General features: G+C 38.4%; 1 protein-coding gene across 3 annotated transcripts in view; it reads right to left on the reverse strand.

Moving 5' to 3' along the window:
* Positions 1-25203, reverse strand: part of ASAP1 (ArfGAP with SH3 domain, ankyrin repeat and PH domain 1) — a 407767-nt gene that overhangs the window by 192168 nt on the left and 190396 nt on the right. For all 3 annotated transcript variants that reach the window (XM_033203192.1, XM_033203191.1, XM_033203193.1), the window contains one exon: positions 3045-3117. In XM_033203192.1, the coding sequence (XP_033059083.1) occupies positions 3045-3117 (73 nt within the window). The remainder of the gene's footprint in view (positions 1-3044; positions 3118-25203) is intronic.

Consider the following 25203-nt stretch of genomic DNA (forward strand, 5'->3'; position numbering starts at 1 on the left):
ATAGTACTAGTCTTATCAAAAAGCTCATAGGCCAGTGCAACAGTTCTTAATTTTAGCTGCAAGTTAGAATCAGCTGGGGAATAATATATTTTTTAATCTCAATAGCTAGGCTCTACTCTGGAACAATTCTAGGGTAAGGGTCTGAGACATTCTTGTTTTTGTTTTTAAGAGTTCTTCAGGTGATCCTAATCAACAAAGGTAAGACTCATTATCTACTCCAAGAGAGATGGTTAATAACTGCAATACAATGGGATATATGTTCTACAGTATCAGTCTAAAAGAACTTCCTGTGATGATGGAGAAGTTTCTATTTCTGCACTATCCAATATGGCACCCACTAGTCATATATGGCTGTTAAATTCTTGAAATGTGGCTAAAACTGAGGAACTGAATTTTAAATTTTATTTTAATTCATTTAAAATTTAAAACCATATGTCACTAGAGGCTACTCTAACAGTACAAACCTAGAAGGAGGGCACACAGAACCCCTAATCCAGACTGGAGAGATTCAATGTTCAGTTAGCTGTGCCACTCCCATCCACAAAGAGGGTGCAGTCTACTGGAGGAGGCTGTACCCAAATTACGCATATAGCCCTCGAACTCTCTCCTCTTTACATCCATATAGGAACAATCTCTCCCTTCTGTCATACCCAGGGCAGCTGTGATCAAGGAAATCCTTTAAAGAACAGGAAGAAGCATATCCCCCAGTAGAGGAGCCTTTGTATGAGTTGTTGAGTGATGTGGTCATTGTGGCCAAGGGATGAAATGCATCTTGAGGGAGAACATTTGGAAAAGAGTCACATGGAGTGGGCCCTCAGCACAGTAAATACAGCAGCATCTCACAGCTGTAAAGCAAGGGTCTCCCTTTTGCAGCTCACAAGTATAGAGCCTCAGGTACAAATCATCATCACATTACAGAACTGACCGTTCCTCCTGAGACAAATAATGGTTCTCATTAAGCTCTTTATAAAATCAAGCTGGTCAAATGCTATATGTGGAATCACTGAATTAAAATAGAGAAGGCACTCAAGCATTCATCTAGCTGTCCTTTTCCCCCATCTACCATTTGTTAAGCACCTACTATGTGGCAGGCAGTGTATTAGGGGCCTTAGATGGTCTCTCCTTTTGTCCATACGATCCCCTGCCCATTAGATATTATTTTTTAAATTTATGGTAATGAAATGTAAGACTCCTGGAAGTTAAATAATATACTTGACTTGAACAAGTATAACAAAGCTAGGATTCAAACTCAGACCTAGACTACTTGAGTTTCTCTCTTTTTTAAAAGGGTGTGCAGTGTTCTATTATATATATACTATGGTTTATTTAATAAATCCCTTTTATTTTCTGCTCTTTCAAATCACAACCAAGGCTTCAGTGAACCTCCTTGCATATAATACTTTAAATATATTTTTATTGGTATATAATATACATACCTACAGAAAAGTATATAAATCCTAAGTTCAGTATCTGATGAATTACCAAAAAGTGAACTTGACCATGTAACCACCACTAGCATCAAGAAACAACAATATCAGTACCCCAGAAGCCCGCTTTGTGGCATCTCCTAGTTATTTATCCCACTCACCTCCCCAAAGAGCTAATATCAAATATAAGGGCCTACCACAGTGTAGAAGTTCATTGAAAAAAATGCTAATGGCAGAAGTTATAAATTAGGTATATAACTTAAGCCAAGACCTAAAACAACATTTGGTCATAACTACATGACTATTAGTTATCTACATTAATGAGAAGTTAGTGTTTTATTGGATATAAAGAAATTAGGGAGCAAAATGAAGGCATCAGGGTGCAAAATGTGTTAACAATTAATATTACAGAATGTCTCAAGGCCTAGGGGGGTTTAAAAAACAAGAGAATATTAGGTTTCCAGTTTCATTTGGCTAGTGATTCCCAGCTCTGATGAGACAGGAGGGCCATAAAGTACCTGAGGGTTTTGGCTTGTTCACGTTCCATTCAGCTCAATAATTTCATGATGATAAAATTAAGAGGAACAAGCATTTATTGAACTTCCGTAACCTGGGAGACCATTTACAGATATGAGCTCATTAAATCCCTTCAACAACTTTTTTAATACCACTATCCTCATGTTACAGAAGAAAAATGGAAGCTCAAGAAGGAGAAATAACCAGCTCAAGGTCACCTTGCTAATAAGAAGTGGATTAGCAAGGACGAAAGCCCATATCTGTCCAACTTCATGGCCTGTGCTCTTTCTATTATAGTCTGCTACCTTCCCTCCCAGGTTTTCTGTTAAGTTACAGACCACTGGTTTCTTAGAGAAGTAACCTATTGGTAGGTGAGGTGGTACTGCAATATTAACAAAAGATGTGAGTGAGAAACTCTGAAATCCATTTTATGTTTCCAAGCCTCTCTTCTACAGCGCTGGAGCCTACCATTTTTTGTGGTTACTCTGTTTCTTTTTTTTTTTTTTTTTAATTTGGTTTGTTTCCTCTTACTCACTGATGACATACTTTTGCCTCCAAGGTGACAAAGTCACTAGACAGTTAAAACATTTAGTTACACAGGTTATCTGGCACACCTTCCAACAAAAGAAAAGATGATAGTTCACAGGTCTGTTGAGGTTTGAATTTAACTTTGCCCCCTCCTCTCTAACTTTTTCCACGACCATCGCCAATATTGATTTTCAAATGTGTACAGGTACACTGAAGAAGGGAAAAGATTCTGATGTGTTTAACTGAAGCCACTGAGTTATAGGTTGACCAAATTCACACAGAAATTTTATCTATCTCATGTCACTTGTGACAAAATTACTCATAACTCTATTAAGCACTTAAGGGTATAGTAAAATCCACTGCGACTAATGCTTTTTCTTCTTTCTGTTTTGGAAACACTAATAGGCTTGGGCTGATAGTCAAGACAAGAGGAAAAAAAGAGAAATTTCTTTTACCTACTTACTTTTCCATTTGCGTCAAGTTTCCTATAAACTTAACATCTTTTAAATAACTAAGAAAACTCTGTAGACATTATTTATAATTCATGTTATCTGACTTTTAGTAAGTGCTTACCTTGACCAGAATTATATATTGCTTTTACAGACTTCTTCACTTTCTGAAGGGCTGTTCTATCTTGGTCTAGCGCCTAGAAGAGAAAAAAGGGGGAAAAGATATTAGAAGATTTGGTAAATAAAAAAAAAAGAAAAAGAAAAATTCATTTGTAATTGCATTTGTTTTCCTGAGTACCAGAGCAACAGCAAACTGACATATTCATTAATAATGAATCATTTCAGACTGGAAGTCCCTGGGATCTGGGTAGTTATAGTTTCAGGAGAAGTACAGTCATTCCACAAAGCTCAGTGTGTGAAATGGATAGCATTCTAGTCAGTCAATTATCATGCTAAGTTACGCACAAGAAAGATAATACAAGACACCTAAGAAATCTTAAGGCTTGTATTCTCTCATGCATTTACAATCTGGTAAGGAGAAAAGGCAAGCATAGACATGAATGGCACAATACCCAGGCAAGAGGATACTGTCATTTTATCACCTAAATGGTAATTTTAGGCAGAAAAACGTTTCAAGGAGTATAATGAGTAGGAATGACCTGAAGAGCTTTTCACAGTGCTTTTAAAGTTTTGGGATTTCTTTTAGTGTTAAAAAAAAAATACTTATGACATATGGCAGTTGAATTTTAGCAATATTTTAATTTAAAAAAACAGTTTGGAAAATGCCATCATGATGCTGGTAAAGCTTTTAAATGATTTCTTAGATGATGAATCAACACATTAATCTACTTGTGGTACAAGCGGGGGGCTTCTAGGAGTCTACTGTTGTTGATTCTTAATCCAGGTACAGGATATACAATTGTGTTTAGTTTGTTAAAATTCAGCAAATTGTGCATTCAGGATATGTACTCCTTTCTGTACGTGTATGACACTCAAAAAACAAGTTTAAAAGGAGGAATAGTCAATGTACTTGGCACACTGGACTAACTTCTTAAAACAATTTTAGGCCCCTTTCTGCTACTTCAAGGGTCTGTGGTCAGCCTGGGAACCCCCAGATGATATGTCAAGATTTGCAGGGCATGAGCAATAACAGTAATAAACTGCATAAATAAAATTTTAAAACATTAAACGTACACTCACATCCATTATATCATCCAAACCTTGGAACTTCAGACCAGAAAACTGAAGCCCACAGAGGCTAAGTACTTCCCTGAAGAAGCTGAAACGGATAAAAGCAATGGTAGCAGGCACCTGCAATTCCCCTTATGGAAAACGGTCTTTCCTACTGTTTTCCTTCACCTCTTGTTCTCCACACCCCAATGTCTGGCCAGGTGAGCACCAGACTCATACTGGACTCAATGACATTCCTAGGATTTCTGGGCTTGGAAACAAGCTCAGTCCCTTTCTGGTCACATCAGCTTAGGACTGCCAGGAGTTCTGTTTCTTGATGTGAGGAAAAATGTGGCCAGACAGAATGACACTAACAGAGACACAGTAACAGAGAAAAGAGGGTAGAGAGAGTCCTCTGGGATCTGAGTTTTTGCTTCCAGCTGTTCCCAAGGCATATGTCACTGTTAACCTTCCTGCAGTCTGAGTACATGGGACAACAAATTCCTTCTGTCCCAAGCCAGTTGAGCTTGGAATTCTGTCACTTGCAACCACAGGTCCTAAGTAACACTAGAACTAACATTTACTGAGCACTTACTAGACATGAGGTATAAAACGTATTATATTTATAAAACATATCAATTATATAAGATATATATGCTTTCAAATATTTTATCCCTTTGCATTGCATCTTTACAGAAATTCTGTTAAAGATCATCTTCATTTTTCAGATACGGAAATGTAGTAGACCTTCAATAAATATTTATAGAGAGGGAAGGCGAGAAAGGTCAAGTAACTTTCCCAAGGTCACAGAGGCAGAAAATGCTAACATCACATTCCACACTTATATCTACCAAATCCCAAACTGTATGCTTTCTTTACTGGGATGCTGAGACAAAAAACAGGGTTTCCAGACTGCAAGTCTGACACTATTTCCATCATACCCATCACTACATTCTAACTCTGTATCTCGTCACATCCACTGCCCACCTGTACTTCTGTTCAATATCTCCCTTTAAATACACTTATATCTCTTTTAAGAAATTTAAATAACTATTGTAAAGAGCTACAATAAATGAAAAACCATGATCATTTACCATTGATAGAAGACACCCTGAAAACTACAATGTACCTCTACCTATACAAAATGCTCCTTGGCTTAGGATCTCAAGTCATCTCACATACCTGTCATGCTGCACGTCATGTTTAAGGAAATGTTTTACAAGACATTTCAAGGAAGAGATAAATTTCGTATTACTGAAAAGATTTAAGATTTGCACTGTAGAGGAAAGAGGGAAGACAACTAGTATTTAACACACACTTGGTATAAACCAGAAAGCATGCTAAGAGGTTTACATAGATTATCTCAGTTAATTCTCACAAAAGTCCTATGAAATAAATATTATTATTATATGCATTTTATGAATGAGGAAACAGAGGCTTGGCTTAGAAAGCTTAACTTGTCCAGGGTAGCTGAGCTGGAATTTGAACCCAGGTCTCTGACAACACAGAGCTTTATCTTCTAACCACTACCTAATTCTGCATTCTAATGACATCTGCGATAAGCTGAGACTACAAACAGTCTCATCATATGGGAAAGGTGGCAACTACATACCAGTTTTGAGATAAACCTGAGTTTTAAAAAAATACAAGACATTTAGATTGAAAATGATGCAAATAAGCATTTACTTAAAAGTAAATTTACTTAAAAAATGGGTTTATTCTTAGATGAACTGTTTCTGTGATGTCATTTTAAAAAAATGCTAAAAATAGTCATTAATTTTTTTCTATACTTATGATTGTCCTTTTTCCCTGATAAAAAACCTTGGGCCTTAGAGAAATTAGTTAGCTTGCCAAGCGTCACATACCAAGTAAGAGAAGAGCCAGCCTATGCTTTTTCAACCATGCCATCTAATCTGTTGTGGAAGGCAAGTCCAAGTTTCCCCTGAATCTTAACATTTCTTAATTACTTTCAAGAAAGAAACAAAGATCTGCTTCTGGAGGAAAATAACCTATCGGTTATCTTTGTGGGAATAATGACTAAAAAAGGTGACTGTAGTCTAACAGAAATTACGAAGTGGACTTTACAGTTAACTCCAAATGAGCAAATGAATGTGAAAGATTTTAGCCGTAACATTTTTTGAGACCATCTACCTATTTCCTTTTGCTGGAGGGGGAGCGGGTACAGTCTCAGAATTTCTGTTGAATGTTTACCAACTTGCTTATGAACTGGTAGGGTGTAAAGTTCACCTACTCACTTTTGAAGTTTATTGAAAGCATCCCCATTTGACAGCTACAGTCAGTTAACTCTAGGTGACACTTCTTTTTCTTTTAAGCTCGAGTGTTTGGCCACTGGTAAAAATAAGCTAAATATAATGCACTTTTAAGAGCCTCCTGTTTTAGAGAGCCAGCGGATACTGTCCTTCAATCAAACAAGGGTCCCCCTAGAAATAACACATGTCTAAGTGTGCTGCAAAGTTTTATTCCCATAAATGCCAAACAACAACTGCAGTGATATCCTTTGAAATGTCATATATGTAAAATTAAATAAGGGCTAAGAGAAAAATGGTAGATAATATAGACTATAAGATTATCTTTCCCAAATCATTAAAAGTAGGATAAAACATGTGCGGGCATTTTTAAGTATGTATCTGCAGTTGAACAACACAAAAGGGTGGGGTGAGCGGGAAAGAATGAATTAACAAATAAATGAATAAAGGAGAATGTAAAGTTGTGCCATACGACATCATTACATTCTCTAGGGATGGTAATCTAGGAGAGCACTTCCAACCCTGACACGAAGACTTTCTACTTTTATTTCACACACAGTCCTAACAAGTTTTGTCATTTGAATCTAGGCACAGAGAAGATGCAGGCTGCTGCAAATCAGAGAGAGGCCTCTGGGAAGCCATACTGATGGAGGCACTACATGAGAGCTGACAGCCAAAAGGATGTAGAAAAATTACAGAAACCAGACCATAAGGATGGAAAAGTCCTTTGAGACTTTGAGGACAGGAAGGGTAGCATACTCCTCTAGGCCGAGTGGTATCCCTCAGTCACAGCAGAGTGTAAGAGCAGATATTCTCAGAGACATGTATGAATCTGACCATGCCTGCTCAGGGCATTTGAACTAGTTGATTGCTCTGCCTAAAACTCTTCCCCCAAGCTCTTTGGATGACTGGCTCTTTCTTCTTACACAGGCCTCAGATTAAAAGTCCTTTCTCCACAAAAGTCTTCTAAGGATACCCTACAGCAGCGTACACCCTCGGCCCACCCAAAGGTTACTCTCGAATGCACATCATGCCAGTTTTTCCATAGTGTTACCACACTCTGAAATGATCCTGTTCATGATTTGTTTGCTTTTATGCTATTTCTCTAGAAGAATGGAAGTTCTATGAAAGCAGGGGCTTTGTATAACCTGTTCATGGCTGAGTTCCTATTCCCAGTGTCTAGCACACAGTAGATGCTCAAAAATGCTTATGAAATGAAGCGACAAATGACTGAATACACAAACTCATCAGTATAATCATCTCCACAAAACAGAAAAGTAGGCAGCATAAGACTTGCTTTGAAAATGGTTGATAAAATAGTTTTAAATTCAGAAAACATGGTCCTCTGTAATTCTTCCCCTAATGGTTTCGAGCAAAGTTTAAAGGTATACATATCTAATATGTATAGCCATATATGTAGAAGAGATATGACTATACAGTGATGAGAATAATGTCTTAAGAGGACATTGCCTTCAAATAGTTATTCTGTAAATTTTCTTTAAAAATATTTTACTGAAATATATTTACGTTAACTGAGAAATGGCAATACTGTTGCCACTATTCATTAAGATTTTCTAAAATTCTAAGTATTTTAGAATTACTTTCTAAATCTATGGTACTTTCTATACACTCAAGTGGGAAAACTGCTCTTAATTTGGGTAGATTTGATTTTAGATAATAACCACAATTCTTTGGAGCTAAATTTTATGAATATGTTTACAGAGGCAGGAAATAGTATATAACAATAAAATACTAGCATAGAATTTCCTAGAGATATGCCAAGGTAGCAGAGAATTATACCTACCATCTAGGAGTGCTGTGAGCATTCAATACGTTAATGTGCCTAAAAGTGGCTAGCACAAAGCCTTGAAGGGAGCAGGTGCTCAAAAAAGACTAGCTATCATTACGGTCACCTCAGAAGGCAGTTGCCAGTGAAACACTTGGAGCAGCGACAGCAAAACATCTCTGAAACAAATACTCCTATACCAAAGTGATTTCCTTAAAAAAAAAAATTTTTTTTTACCTTACTTGAAAAAAAGGGCTTCCATTGTACTGCTTTATAGTATATTCAGAGAGGTCATTTAAAAAATGCTTTTTAATGGATGCATTTATCCCATAATCGCCACAAGGTAAATGTTCTTATATGTGTTATTCCTTTAATAGGGGAAGCAAGGGAATGCTGCTTTGGCCTAATTTTGGTTTAGACTGATTACTTCAGCCTTGAGTTTGTTAGGCAATCACGCTACCTTCATGGGAGGAGTGAAGATTGCAGAGCAATGTGTTTAGGGATGTCTAATTAACACTTGCATAAGAGGATGAAAAAGTGACATAAGTTCTCATGCAGCCTCACAGCCAAATCAGTAAATTATTTATCCATTTTAAGTCTCCATATGCTAGAACATATACATGAATAATCATAATGTGAAGGCATAAGCTCTTTCTATGCATTCATTCACATTGTTCAACGTGATCATGAGTAGAGCTGTGGATAAAGGTGCCAGAAGAAAGAATGACAATGAAGAATTGTCACTGTCTCCTCCTCAAAAAGGGGAGAGATACAGGCAAACCATGCAAATGTGTGCTGTTGGCCTTCCTGCACAGATTTTGGTATCTGGGGGGGTCCTGGAACCAATTTCTCTGAGATTTTTTCTCATGATCATCAAACTTGGGTTTTTACATCATTTAGGCATTTATTCATCCACTCAGTGTGCTAGACGCTTCAACAGGCACCAGCCTAAGTGTGAAAACCAAATTGTGCATCTACCTCTCCTTAACCAGCTGCAGGCCTCCTCACTTCTTGCAACAGCAAAGCAGCAGCAGCAAAACCCTTTGCTAGAAGAAACGGGAAGCCTGGTAAGGCTTCTGATAGGATTGATAAAGTAAGTTGTTCATAAAACATTTATTATTGCTAGCCTGGGGCTTGCTTTATCCATACTGCTCATATCATTCCACTCTGTACCTTATTTTTTAGGTGTTTAAGTACCTGTGTCTCTCCCCGTACTCCAGCAACTAAAAACTCTGTAAGAATAATATCAGGATAATATTCATGTTTATTTCTTCACATAGAAGATGCTTTGTAAAGATTCACTGACATGAATGAAACGAATTTCTCTCTCTCTCTCTTTGGAGGAAGAAAGGAAAGATGAATGAATTCACTGTTCTTCTAATAAAACAAAGTCCTCGCTACTGCCTGTAAGGCCCTATGTGACCCAGCCTTTTGCCCTCTCCCCTCTGTTCCCACACCCTCCACTACTCATTATGTTCCAGCCACACCTACAGTCTTTCAAACCCCAATGCGCTAGTCCTGCCTTAAAGCTTTTAGAATTGCCGACCTCTCTCCTGAAATCTTTTTCTTAAATCTCTCTTCGCCTAAATCTAAATAGGCCTGGCTTGTACCTTCTCTCTTTTTTTCTGGCTTTCAGCTCAAATGTCACCTCACAAGGACATTCTGATGGCCCAACTCCCAGTCACTCTCCATTCATTACCCTCTCTTACTACCTAGGAAGAACTAACACTCTCTGAAATGATCTTATTGTTATGCTCCTGCGATTACGATCTGTCCCAACAGAATGTAATCTCTCAAAGAGGTGGTACTATGCTGTTCACGGCAGTGTCACCAGCATTGAAAACAATAAGAGATGTGCAGTAAATATCTATTAATTTTTTTAAAAATCCCCTTCTTCTCACAGGTGTTGATCTATTAAATTCATTTTAAAGACTTGTGTTAGTCACTGATCTGGCGGGAGGGCCAAATCAAGGGTGTAGAGATCACCCTGTTGTAACCTTCAGATCCAGACTAAAAGGCCCCAACAGGTAGCATGGTATCAGACTTACTAGAGCACTCAGTGGAAGCTGACTGAATGAACAAGCAAACAAATGGAAGGTGAAAGAATGAATATCTTCCTTATGTCTGTGTCTGACATTTGAGGACCTGTTGGTGGTTTCAGTTAAACTGGCCTGAGTACTAGGTGGATATGAACTCCTTGTGGCCTTGCCCTTTCCTATACTAGTGAACAGATGGTCCCAGAATCTCCTGACTATTTGAAATTAAAAACAAGAATGCCCATTCCGGAGACTGTGGAAGAATCCAAAATGACCATGTGGGTACAATAAACCCTGCCAAAGCAGCTCTATCTCCTCATCTGAAAGGGTAAGTGGACTGGCCACAAATGAAATCAAAACCCAACTAGTCTGAAAATACCTCTCATCATTTCCCCTCACTAGGATTATCTTTCTATGCACTCATCCACCCAGCAAACATTTACTAAGCAATGGCTAGGGGTTAGGCTATAAAGATACAGAAGTGAGTGAAACATAGCTTGTCTGTATGGCACACCTTTGGAAGAGCAAAATAAGTCTCATGGGGTTTCAGGGATAACAAAAAGAAGGTTGGAAAGGAATTAAGAAGAGAATAAGGAAGCTAACTAAGAGTGTCCCCTGTAGGCCAGGTGCTACCCTAGGTCATCTCCATCTTCAACTCCTACAATCCTGGAGGAGACGCCGCTCATGGCATTCTACCTGACACTCCTCTTGGAACAAGCCAGAAAGGAATGGGAGTAAGGGTGCAGACAGAAAAGACAAGTTGAGGCAGAAAGAAGCAGAACAGAAACAGGAACTCAAAGTACAGCCCCAACTACAGCAGTTTGAGGAGTTGAGGTGTGGAGTGCTAAGAATCATCCTGCGTAACAACTATACAACACCCACAGTTAGTGGGGTTCAACCAGGAAGCAGCAGTGCAGAATACTTGCCAACAGAGGAAGAGGGACCTGGCGGCAGCAGCTTATATGAAACGAAGAGGTAAAGATGTTATCATTTGTTAGTTTCAAGATTAATATGAGTTGAATGAGGCTGCCATGAAGGGGAAATGACCGACCTAAAATAAAATTTGATTTGCATAACACAGCCCCAAAATTGAAAGTTGATATGTGATCTGCAAATAAAGGTTTTAAGATGTTTATCTGTGCTGTTTTAGACTATAACAAGTATCCTTAAGATTCTCCTGTGTTTATAAAGATTTCTATCAGAAACATTTAATGTCCGCTACAGTGCCTACAAGCTTAATGGTTGCATGGTTCTCAGATGGAATTTGACCCAAGAACAGCAAAGATCTGTAGATCCTAAACTTTGAAGGGTTACTTCACAGTTCAGATCCTTGGCAAAAATTTAACATACCACCTTCGGCCAGTATCTCCTAAACAATTCTAAGAATTTAGTCCATGCAAGAAAATACCACCAAGCTATCAACTTCCCGAGCCAAAGAAAAGGTATTGCATAAAACTAGCTCGCAAAAGTCTGCTTTCCTACGTAGGCATAAATTATCTGTTAGGTGTGTATACGTTTTGAGGCAGGGCCTATGTTAGGCCCAGAGTAGGGCTCAATAAGTATCAGTCAAATAAATCTGACTCTATATTAAAAGTATCAAGAATTAAAGCTGTAGAGAAGAAAACTGGAACTCAATAATGCTGCTATTTCTCATGTACTGTTTGTTTTAAAGCCTTAGTGTTTATTCCAATCACTCAAAGGAAGCACCATCTTAACTAAGGTAAATATTGCAACACATATTTTTTGTTTGGGTAGCACATGTAAAAATACTCACTTTCTAATCGCCCCAGGACTCTTGGAAGTTACAATGGTTCCCAAGCCTCATCTTGCCTTTCAAAAGTCAGTCACATCAAGTATCAATGATGAAATCATTTTATAATCATTTATGAAGGCTTAGGACCTGGATGAAGCACACTTCTCTCAATCAATCACCACGAGTTGTACAGAAGTCTTACAAAGTCCTACATATAACATGGGCAAAAGGAAGCCACTTGCGGTGAAGGGCCTGCCTACCTCCCTCCCCTGCACCCCACCACGGGAAAAGCAGACACCAAGAGAGACTAGGTGAGTTAGAGGAAGGTATGGGCCTCCTATCATATCAACAACCTTTCATTAAACCACTCTGCCTTTTGTACCAATGGCAGAATTCAGCAATGTGTATAGAGAAAGGAAAATAGATCCCCTTCAAAACCTTTGATAGGGTTTGGCTCTGTGTCCCTACTCAACTCTCATGTCGAACTGTAATCCCCACATGTCAGGGAAGGGGCCTGGCGGGAGGTGACTGGATCATAGGGGTGGTTCCCCCCATTCTGTTCTCATAATAGTGAGTGAGTTCTCACAAGATCTGATGATTAAAAAGTACGGCTCTTCCACTCTCTCTCCTGCGGCCTTGTGAAGAAGGTGCTTGCTTCCTCTTTGCCTTCTGCCAAGACGGTAAGTTTCCTGAGGCTTCCCCAGCCATGCGGAACTGTGAGTCAATTAAACTTCTTTTCTTTATAAATTACCCAGTATCAGGTAGTTCTTTATACCAGTGTGAAAACAAATACAACTCTTAAAATCAAACCTGTCACCCAAAACAAGTACAGCCATTCCATACATTCTGTAAAGAGAACTCAATCCACCTCTGAGGGCTAAGCTAAGTCTTGCTTTTCTCTGGGAAGCTCATTCTCTGCACCTAATCAGTAGAATCCTTGATGATCCCACACCATCTGGCACTAAGTTATTAGCAGTATCCACAGTTCTAAGTGATCATTAATGTTCTAGAAATCAACTACCATTTGTTAAGAGGTCCAACCTTTGCCTCTTGGAAGAAACACAGCCTACTCACGCGTCAAGCTACCATCTTGAGAGGTGTAAAGCCATGGCTACAAACACAAGCTTTGAGGCCACAGAGAACTGTGTCACTTCTTGCTTGGCTACCACACACTGACTGTGCGACCCTGGTCAAGTTAGTTACTCTCTCTGATATCAAAGGTACTGTTAATGCCTTTCTCATAGAATACCTGACACAGACATGTGTTTGCTTCTTTTCCTCTTTTTCCCAATGGTCCTCAGAGTCTGATTTTAGCTCACTTTTGTCTCTTTTCTCCCCAATATTGATGACAGAATGACAAAGTGACACTGCCATTAATTTTATATCATCTTATATAATCATCACAGTAACTTATAAGAAGGTTTCTATTACTTATGTTTTACAGATAAGAAAATTGAACATCAGAATGGCCCTAAGATATGCAGCTAATAAGAGAGCCAAGATTCCAAAGCAGATCTTCCTGATCCGAAGGTCTATATTCATAACTATGTTGCTCTCCAACCCTTCAACCTGACACAGCGGGGTTCAAAAGATGGAGGACCCTTAAAAAAAAGCAAGGATTCAGTAATCAGGCTACTAAACGATCAGTTTCAAAGACTTTTTCTTCCCATTCCAGGAGGCTCTATGTAAAACAGCTAAAGAGTAGTTGAGATAAAAAGCAAAGGGGGGAAGGAATCAACTTGCAGGTCACCGGGGTTGTGCCACCCAAGCAGGTCAGACCTGGGCTGCACATCAGCCATTTCACATAGGTCTATCTGCTAAATACTTTGCTCAGCATAGTGAGTGTCAGTTAAAACCACAGAGGGGCTTTCCATTTAGCTTCAGACACACTTTGGGAACTACAGCCTTTGTGGACTTCACAAATTGAGAACTAGAGTCTTGACAATGGGCATCATTTTCACTAAAACTGATTGCTGACATGTGTACCTGCACACAGAAAATAGGCTTAATATAAATAACCAACTACAACACCACGTGGAGATGCAAAGGCTTGTGAGAGTTTCCAGGTGCCCTTTAAAATACTGGTGACTTACTGAAAAACACCACTGAGAGTGACTGACTGGTAGAAAAATCCTTGAAAATAATTAGTGGGCCTATCTGTGGGATGGGGAAAGAAAATAGGAGCTTACTTATCAAAGAGGAATAGTTTATCTTTCTGGTATTTCTAATCCTAACTCTGACTCATTGAGAGGTCACTCAAGCATTTCGTCTGTGCTGAGGAATGTGGCGGGGGGAATGAACAGGCATATACGGCTCCTCCATCTACAAAGACCTATACCTCCAGGCGTCAAGTCTGTTCTAGGTGTGGGGATACCTGGTGAAGACAAGAACGTTCTCTTCTTCAAGGTGAACTAGACAGAGAACAACCATGTGCATGCCAACATTGTGAGAAAAGATGCCCTTGGTGTGAAGAAGCATTAGGGAGATCAGATGCCTGAAACAAGTGGCAACAGGAGGTTTGAAGAGATACACTGGGACCCATCACACAGGGAGGAAAGGGTCGCGGTAAGGACACTGGATTGTAGTCTGGAGGCTGTAGTTTGGTCAACATGGAGCCTCTAGGGTTTTAGAACAAAGACGTAATTAGCTCTGACCCTGAGAAAAATGACTCTGGCTGTTGTGGTGGAAATGGAAGGTAAAGGGGCAAGACTGGAAAGGGAGGAGACAAGCTGGGTATTACACCACAGAACTTCTCTGAAGTATTTCTGTTGTGGTTCAATCCACTTCCTCCTCTGGGACCACACCCCAAACTCAAGTCTTCCTTCAAATCTTCTCTTCCTCCCTCCTCCATGTCTATTTAGTATCACAGTGATGGCACAAAGATGTTCACCTGGACACTAAAGTCACATTCCTTTTGTTTAACCCTCTTCCCAAGAGGCCGCAAAATTCTGCCAATTCAATCTCAGCAGCATTTCTTTTTCCGTTGTTTTCTATTTTAGAAACAGGAGTCTCATTATGTTACTAGGCTAGATTTAAACCCCTAGGCTCAAGAGATCTTCCTGCCTCAGCTTCCAGAGCAGTTGAGACTACAAGTGTGTGCCTCTATGCCAGGATACTCTGCAGCATTTCTGAAACCCATTCCAAGGGCTCCTGTCTTACTTTAGGACTTAATCATGCCCCAGCCAGATACTTCCACAGCCTCTAGCAGTTCATCCTCTATCCATCCATCTTCTGCACCGTTGCTGAGTGTTTCTAAGTATGTCTAGTCATACCACTCTCTGACTTTAAAACAGAATCAAGTGGAACCCCCAACCATGGCTCATAAAGCCCTTCTCTGCCTCACCTCACTTCCACAAACTCCCTTTTGCAGCCAGCCCACCCTTGTCATTGTGACTATCCACTTTATATTCCCGGCTCTCCAAGTTCATGATGTCCAAACATGCCAGGCTCCTTTCTGGCCTTTATGACTCTGGAGATGCTAATTGCAGTAGCTAAAATTTTCTCTTTTCTGAACAATACTTCTGCTTTTCACCTTTTTCTCCATCATCTTCTTAACAATTTTACAAACTCTTGTTCAACCTTTAAGATTGGGTTTTATCACCCAATAAGAAAGTTTCACTGCCCCCTGTCCCCAATTAAGAAATAATCTCTCTTCATTCACCAGTGCTATGAGAGCACCTGCCAGGTTATAATGACGTTTTCCTCACATTTTTATCTTGGCAAAGAACAGTTATTAATCTTTTAAGATACCAGACACACATATGTATGTGTTTATTTATATATTATTTCCTCTCAGTTGTAGAGCCATCTTGCTGGACCTGCACCCCAGGGTGTAGGAGAAGACCTAGATGTGTCCAGTGCACAGAAACTGGAACCTACCATCTAAATTTGACTGCCCCTCAGATGTCTCTGGTTCTCAGCTTCCTGACCTGCAAATGTGCAAGACTACACCAATCTGCAGTCTCTCCTGGCTCTGATTTCTGAAAATCAAGTATTTTCAAACCCTAGGAACATTATTCTTCTAACTCTCTTAGCATGCTAGATTTCCTTTTAAATGAAAGCAATTTTAATTAAAAAAAAAAAAAAGTAACACAAATAGCATCAACACGGATATATATCTGGGAAAGCATCTGATATTCAAGATTTCCATGCAATTAAAAAGATAGGCCATAGTGTCAGGCTCAGATTCTAATTCCAGCCATTTCTATGTCCCTATTTTGCATCCTCTTCTGACCTCCAAGAAATATTCTGAAAAGCTGACCTTGAATTTAATATTCAAAGACTTCATCAATCTAAGAAGACATGCATTAATAATGCCTTTTTGGAGATGAAGAAACTGAGTTAGAAAGGAGGGATCCAGGGCCACAAACTAGTAAATGGAAAAATCAGGATTTTAACCCTGGAAAGTTTAACTCCAAAGTCTGTGCTTTCTGCCATGTCTGACTGCTTCTCCAATTAAAAAAACATGTTTTATTCTACTTTTTATCATGTCCAAGTATAGCACATGCTAAGCTTACTACAGCTGTTTCACGTTCCTAGCTTCTGAGAAGAGGAGTTTGAAGGGAATACAAGCAGTAAGTCATTGGTGACTTCTCCACTTCAGTTATGAATTTAGACCCAATTGTTTATTCATCAAAACAAACCTGAGAGCCGCCAATCACAGACCTGGTCATTGTCGGTTTGTTTTGTTTTATTTTTTAATAAGGAGAGAGAGACCTAATTTGGCAGAGGAGACCAAGAAGCCCGGGCTATACATTTGCATAAAGATGATTACTAAAAATGAAGAATTGCTTCTCATAAAAAAATTGATGGAGTTAAAAAAAAAATCCAAATGAATTAAACCAGCAGTTCTTATCCTGTGATTTGTAGAAAACTGTTTCTGAGAGATGCTGGAAAGTATTCTGGAGAAAACAATTAATAGTAAATTTGGAAAACACTACATTCTAGCGGTATCTTTTTCCCGGAGATACTGAATGCATGTCAGGCTATCAAAGACTGGAATGTTTTAAAGAAACATGTTTAACTCTATACTCCAACAATTCCTAACCAAGATAAAATAAATAATTAAGTAACTAGTTACAATCAGAATACCTAGTTTTTATTTTTGCACACCTGCAGAACAATGTTTTTTGGAACACCAATATAGAACACTAAATTTTAAAAAATTGGCCAGGTGTGATGTCTCACGCCTGTAATCCCAGCTCTTTGGGAGGCCGAGGCAGGTAGATCACTTGAGCTCAGGAGTTCAAGACCAGCCTGGCCAACATAGTGAAACCGCACCTCTACTAAAAATAGAAAAATTAGCCCAATACGGTGGCCGGCACCTGTAATCCCAGCTAGTCAGGAGGCTGATGCAGGAGAAGTGCTTGAACCCAGGGGGAGGAGGTTGCAGTGAGATGAGGTAGAGCCACTGCTCTCCAGCCTGGGCGACAGAGTGATACTCTGGCTCTAAATAAATAAATAAATAAACAAACAAATAAATAATTTTTAAAAACTGAACAAAGCCCTCAAAAAAATATACTATGTACATCAGCTAAAGAGGTCTGACAATTTTCTAATGTCAACAACAGGTACTATCAGGGAAAAAGATAAATAATTGTTATCAATTTTTATAGAACAAACAAAACCAAGACAAAAGAACTAAGAGGGGAAAACACAAAAATCATGCATTAGAGATATCAAAAGTTGACATCTCTAATATATCCTTAGGATGTAGAATTCTTATGTTGCTGCTATAGAGACCCAGAAGAACAGAAGGACAAAAAACATTAACACAAGAAATTGAAAACAGCAAACATATGCAAGTAATTTCAATCACACTGATCGTTTTAAAATTCCACATGCAACAATAATAAAATGCATTTTTTATCTTTCTAAAGCTGTAAGAAATAGAAACGAAAAGAAATCTGGTGAATGGAGAGGCTTTGGAGAAATGGCCACAAACCCTACTGAAGACAAATTACATTTCAAGTCACAAAACCATCCTTACATTTGACACAGTAAATCCAGTCCTGGTAATTCCTTTCAAAACAACTGCTGCGATTTCCTCAATAATAAACAAAGGATGTATATTATCAAATGCTCTAAATCATCATTAGCAGTGTTTTATAGAAAGTTAGAAGTAACCTAAATCCAACAACAGTAAAATGGTAAACTAAAATAAAATAGAAATAGGAAGGACTCTATGGTTACTAAAAATTATGTATGGAACAAATGAAAATGGACAAAGGTGTATCTATTGTCTAATACATATATGCAGATATTATATCATAATTTAGAACATAAAGTTACATGTATTATAATAATATAAATTATCTAGAACTGTAAAGTGCAGAGAGGTACCTACAGATGTTTAACAGCTGTACTATGTTGTAATTAGGAAAATTTTTTTCTTTTAAAATAATTTCCTTATGCAATACTAAAAGACTGATTCAGTACTTAAAATATTTTTAATCCTCTTAACAATATCTTATAATACATGCAATGTCTGCTTCTTCCTGAGCAATTTCAAAGGACCCAACAATATGTTAACTTTCATAGAAAACAAGGGAGAAATGGTACATACTCTCAGTAATCTCCATGTTGCCTTGCAAACTGTACATTTAAAAAATTAGTAGAATATTGTGTTTCAAGAGCTCCTGTCTGGGGCCCAAAAGAAAACTGTAATCACAGCAATTACCTTGGGAACCTCTAATTTCTGTTGTAGTTCTAAAGTCTGGAGTTAGCACACCCACCCACAAGCACCATGGCTTTTTCATCTTGACGCAATTTCAGTTCTATTCTTGGGAAAATAACAATCATAGGTACAACAAGGTATTTAAAGACCAAAAAAACACTCATGAAAACATCTTTTCCATGTTATAACACAGTGAGAGTTCCTTAAAAGAATTAAAACCTAGACTGGAAAGAAATTTCCTGAGTCACATCTTTTCAGGACAGTAAGAACTTACAGGCTCCTACTTCAAAAGACAACAGATTGGAACGGACTGGAAATCATTGAGCCTTTTAGCTTCCCACCAGTTCTAAGATCTTATAATGTCCTAATAAACCTATTTGTCTGGGTCTTGACCTAAATGATTAAAAATATGCTATGGATGGCTCACAGTCATTCAGGCCTAGTTACACAATTTTTGTCTGAGACGGAGAATCACATAGCTACCGACTAGATGCTGGAATTTAAATAACATGGTTTGGAGCACAAAATCTAGAGCCAAACTGGCTGTGGTCAAATCTTAGCTCCACTACTTACACGACCTGGGCCAGAAACTTAACTCGGCTGTGCCTCAGTTTCCCCTCTCTGTAAAACAGGGAAATTTATAGTAATTAATCTCACAGAGTTATAAGGATTAAGTGAAGAAATCCATATAAAGTGCCTTAGAATGGTACTTGGAAGAGAGCAAACCCTCAATAAATGTTAGCTAGAATCTGCAGATGCATATACTTTGATTTTTTTCCCCAAAGTTCCCAACAGATACATAGTTAGCAAGAACAAATTTTATGTGAATGGTGGTACTACTATAGAAGGAGAAGAAAAGGGAGATGTAGATACAAAACCTTCCATTGAACAAGCTCTTTAGATTAGTGATCTCCTAGAAGACAGCACACAAGTCGGTCCACTGTGGTGTGGGAAGAAAAATACTGTTAACTTCCGTTTGCCGTTTTTATTTTGTATAATTATATGGCATCAGAACAGAAAATATATATGTATGTATATGTATATAGATGAAGATGAAATGCAGGCTCAAAAGGCTTTACAAATGAGATACAAAAGTTTGGATACTACTGCTATTAAGGAACTTAAGATTTTACTTTTTCTTAAATATTTCTGGTAAAAAATTATGACAATAATGATCAGCGTGGCCAATATGGTGAAACCCTGTCTCTACCAAAAATATAAAAATTAGCCAGGCATGGCAGTGGGCACCTGTAATCCCAGCTACTCAGGAGGCTGAGACATGAGAATCGCTTGAACCCGAGAGGCAGAGGTTGCAATGAGCCGAGGTCACACCATTGCACTCCAGTTTGGGCAACAAGAGTGAAACTCCGTCTCCAGAAAAAAACAATGACAATAAAACGTCTTGGTCCTATACATACAGAATAATTCAACATGTATTACTAACTGCCATCCATGCTTATAAGCATTATAGGAAAGGTGGAGTAAGACGTGACAAAAATGCAGCACAGGAGCTACCTATTGTCTGTACAAAGAGACGGCAACAGCACTGTCCAATGTTTAAAGGCCACTGCCAAGGATTCCCGTGGATTTTTCTTTTTAAAAATATTTTAGATATTTTTATTTAATAAATAAATTTAGTAAATAGCATTGTAAAAAGTGAACTGTTAAAATTCATGGCCCTTAAAACAAGAATGTCACTAGTATAAAACAAGAAGGGCAATTCAAACAGTGAGAGGTAATCGTACAGCGGTCTGTTACGGCACTAATTCAAAGTAAGACTTGCATAAATGATAGCTGTGGCATGAACCACAGTAAAACTTCACACATTCATTAAAAAGGCAAATTTACACTTAAAACTTCAAAGAGAAAGTACTGATAAAAAAGTTTTACCCCAAAATTGCAAACAAATACATTAAAAGATTAGACGATAAAAAGCACCAGACACAAAACAAAATAAAAATAATAAAATTCAACTCAAAAGGACCCCATTCAGCGAACAGTCTGTAAATTATGGCCTTTATGTAAATAGTGCTAAATCAAGGACTTTTTAGTAGAAAATTTCTCAGTACTTTTATCCAAGGCTTCAATTTGTAAAGACAAGTCACCAAACATCAAGTAACTCTTAAAATGGTACACAGGTTTCAAAGCTATTGGCTTTTCCCTTCCTAACTCTCCGAATGGGTTTTTCTTAAGCAGCGACAACCAATCTAATAACTTTAAACTCAGAACACAGGATGGCATCAAAAGGCATTACCATCATTCAAAAACAAAATAATACCTTGTATCTTGCCATTTTTATCATTATGCTTCTGATTTTCCCAACTGCCAAAATATTATCCCCATTTTCGCTCTCTGGGAAAATTAGGGCTCTCTAGAGAGACTAAGTGACTTTCCACATAAGTAATAGATGTCTCGAAACTCATCTCCCACATCAAAATTCAGTTTTTAAAAATTTATTCTGTTGGCCGGGCACGGTGGCTCAAGCCTGTAATCCCAGCACTTTGGGAGGCCGAGACGGGCGGATCACGAGGTCAGGAGATCGAGACCATCCTGGCTAACACGGTGAAACCCCGTCTCTACTAAAACATACAAAAAAAACTAGCCGGGCGACATGGCGGGCGCCTGTAGTCCCAGCTGCTCGGGAGGCTGAGGCAGGAGAATGGCGTAAACCGGGAGGCGGAGCTTGCAGTGAGCTGAGACCCGGCCACTGCACTCCAGCCTGGGCGGCAGAGCAAGACTCCGTCTCAAAAAAAAAAAAAAAAAAAAAAAATTTATTCTGTTAAGATACTTATATTGCTAAAAGCAAATAAAAATATATATTTCACCCCTAAGTCTGTTTCCTACTTACCACAAGGCACTTAGGACACCTGGTACCGGCAAAAAGAAAAACTCCGAGACAAGTTCTTTTTTGTTTTGAACACAATACCAAGCAAACTAAAAACAAAAATCTTAAACTTTAGCCAGAACTCTACCACCCTAGAGTGGCAGAGTTACAGATACAGAACTCCGTATCTTCGTTCATATACATTTTCTCTATGTACCTAATAAATGTTTTATGTGCAAACTGTATTCCTCTTTTTTCACTTAATATTAAACTGCAAATACCTTTGCATATTTTTTTCCTGCATGTGCATGGCTACTTCAGTACCTGCATAGCATTGTATCACTCTGATAGATCATCTGTCTCCTATTCATTCCTGTCGAAAATTAGCTTAATGGTCAGTTTTTCCACTTTCATAACTAATGGTATTGATTATAAAAGCCTAATTTTCAGGATGAATGTGAAATAACAAAAAATTGCTTTTATGAAAACATTTTAAGTTGTGTGTGTGTGTGTTTACAACTATGATTATGAATTATCAGCAGACACTAATGGTATTTTTTCAGATAATGATTTATGTACCTAAGTCACAACACTGACAAAAACTCTTCAGTTTTTGACTTCTAAAAAGATGGTCACATACCAGAAATGTCACAAAAATCTAACTAATCCTCTAGTAAATTACATGTGAGTGCAATTTAGGATATGGTTAACTCAAAGTGAAGGCATCTTAAAAGGGTCCAATGGCTAATGTGGACCCCTGCTCCCAACACCAACCACTCCCACATACACACAGAACAGTTGGTCCTTAACATGCACTCTTCCAAACAAAGCTCCCTCAGGACAGCCAATTCAGACAGAATGTCTTATTAGGAAGAGAATGAGAGAATGTTCACAGACCCAGGGACCTAATGATTCAATATTAACTTGAGGAAGACAGGGATGAGGTACCAAACTTTGCCCTGAAACACTAATGAACATTATGTTCCACTAGGTATTGTTTCCATAAACATAAATCTTCCTGTTCACAAGAGTTGATGAAGTTTTCTATAAATTAAACCTTTTTCCTCGAAGATGCACACTAACACTTCAGAGATGTTTTCCTCAAAGACATCAGGTTTTTTGTTTTAGAAGAATGAGTCCTTTTGTAACGCAAATGGTCAGTCTCCCCTGTCCCTAGCTCATACATTCAGACTTCTGGTATACCAAGCTTACTTGAACTGGGAATACATCTGCAGAGGATCTGGGCAGGAAAAAACTTCCATCACCACTCTGTGAATTCATTTGTTTGGCACAATATTCAAGAATTGAGAAATAGAGATAATCTTGACCTTGGGGACTGTGATAGGTTACCTCAATCCCACTTATTAGGTAGCTAGACACGAAATATTTTAAAACACGAATGCTTCTTTCTAGTATTTTTGCCTTGGAGATAAAATTTCCAGGGCAAAAATGTACTCACCTAGAAGCTAAGTATGTAGTAAATTTTAGAACATATTTAAAGAAAAATAGAGCTTGAAGTCGGGAAGGATAAAGAAAATTCAAAATCTTCTTCCTGCATATATATACACAAATACATAAGCTTTTATTAAATTACATTTTGTGGATTGAGTTAATACTATATAAAGGGAGGAGACAAATTTCCTTTGAAAGATTTGTTTAATATACTGCTGGGAGGCTGGGTGCAGTGGCTCAAGTCTGTAATCCCAGCACTTTGGGAGGCCGAGACGGGCGGATCACAAGGTCAGGAGATCGAGACCATCCTGGCTAACACGGTGAAACCCCGTCTCTACTAAAAAACATACAAAAAACTAGCCGGGTGAGGTGGCGGGCGCCTGTAGTCCCAGCTACTCCGGAGGCTGAGGCAGGAGAATGGCGTAAACCCAGGAGGCAGAGCTTGTAGTGAGCTAGGATCCGGCCACTGCACTCCAGCCTGGGCGACAGAGCCAGACTCCGTCTCAAAAAAAAAAAAAAAAAAAAAAAAAAATACCGCTGGGAGTAAAATTAAAGGGATATCAATGATTTAAGAAGTGTGTTTCCATTTCCAATACTAACATTTAAAAAATGGAGCTGGAGTGCTAAAGGTGGTAAAGAAGCATCATTTCTTTCCTTTTTTAAAATTTCCCACACTCTTTCAATGTACCTTCTTATAACTCATAATTTTATAAAAACTAATGTAATTGCTTTCCAAATGTCCACGCTGATAATACAGTAAAGCCACATATTTAGAGCATACGACTTTGGAGCCTGTGTGGGCCCAGAGCAGTAACTATAATGTACACCCCCAACTAACCTTTTCTTTCTTTAAAAATACAATCCAGTCACTATGGTACTACTTAATAGAATGTCAAGCCACATTTTACTATCTACACAACCCAGAGATCCCCCAAATTACTCTACTTCTCAAAAATGAACAAGCAGTTCCCCCAATATCCAATGACAAAGTCCACTACGAACAAACAAATGGTTCAAAACCAGTCACAATCCAACTACATTTATTTATACACTAATGTCTTACAAAGTACTACTCTGGAGGATTTGGTATTAGGAAGAGTATTTCATAAAGATTTCACTTCATAAGCTTCTGTTTTATAGGTCTGGTTAAAAAAAAAGAATTTAGAAACTCTGACATATTTAGAAAATACTTAAATTTGAGTAATATTCACTGAGATCAGTATTTCTCAAAATCTGTGCCCAACTAGCCCAATTAATGCTGTTGTGAAAAAAAGAGATCTATAGTCAGTAAATTTGGGAAATACTCCAAACGATACCTCCTTTTGAAAATTCAAAAAGCATTAATATACTAAAAGTTCATTACATTCCTGTTTTTTAAAAAAATGTTTCTTTAACTTTAACACAGTATTTTCTAAACTGATGTGGCCTCAAGAGCACCCCACCCCCTGTTATTTTTTAGAACTGCCTACTAATCTCAGAACTAGTTCTCCATATAACATGTTAGTTATACACACTTAAATCATAACATTCCAGCAAATCTGTGAGAGAAGAGATTGCAAATGTGGGGCCCCAAATCCAAATTCAACCTGCCATGGGCCTTTTACATGGTCTGTATAATATCTTTTGTAAATCTGTATATTAGTGTACAAACATTTCAAAACTTGGGATATTTAAAATAAAAATTTTAAAGATCAGCTTTTCCTATAGAAGGCCTTGGTTGATCTGAACTTACCTTTTTCCAGCAACATCAGTCAGTGGGCCTACAGAGGCCCACAATGCCTTTTTAGGTTCTCCAGCTGCCACTGAACCAGTTTACTGACACCTGGCCCCAGCTCCATGATGGAAGATGTTAGGGCACGTTTAGGATGCTTGAGGAGAAAAGTTAATCGTCAACCAGCCCATCCCCTGCAGTCTACCTTCTCCAAGAATTCTGCACATGACCCAAGATGGTTTGTCAAGGACAGTCCCTGTTTACACCCATTGCTCTGGCATATTTAACACAGCCACCTTCACCCTTGCCTCCTTTTGAAGAAGTTAAATGTACATTCTAGCTGCGAAGCTGTCAACAGACCACCCTGATAATTCACTTAACTTCCTCCACCCTTAAATCCCATGGATGTTTTAAAACACTGAGTGTATCCTTCATTACTCTCCAGTTGTTTCATGTAAGTGTAGTGGAAACGACAGAGACGAGAGCCCAGATAATCTGGTCTGCGTTCAGGCTTAGAGCCTAACTCTGAAGGGCTCTGTGAGTTGGGTATGTCTCCTACTCCCTTTGGGATTGAGGATCTTCGTCCCACTATTTTACAGGGTGAATGG

Source organism: Trachypithecus francoisi, unplaced genomic scaffold, assembly GCF_009764315.1.
Source record: "Trachypithecus francoisi isolate TF-2019V2 unplaced genomic scaffold, Tfra_2.0 Lachesis_group7, whole genome shotgun sequence".
NCBI classification, from domain to species: Eukaryota; Metazoa; Chordata; class Mammalia; order Primates; family Cercopithecidae; genus Trachypithecus; species Trachypithecus francoisi.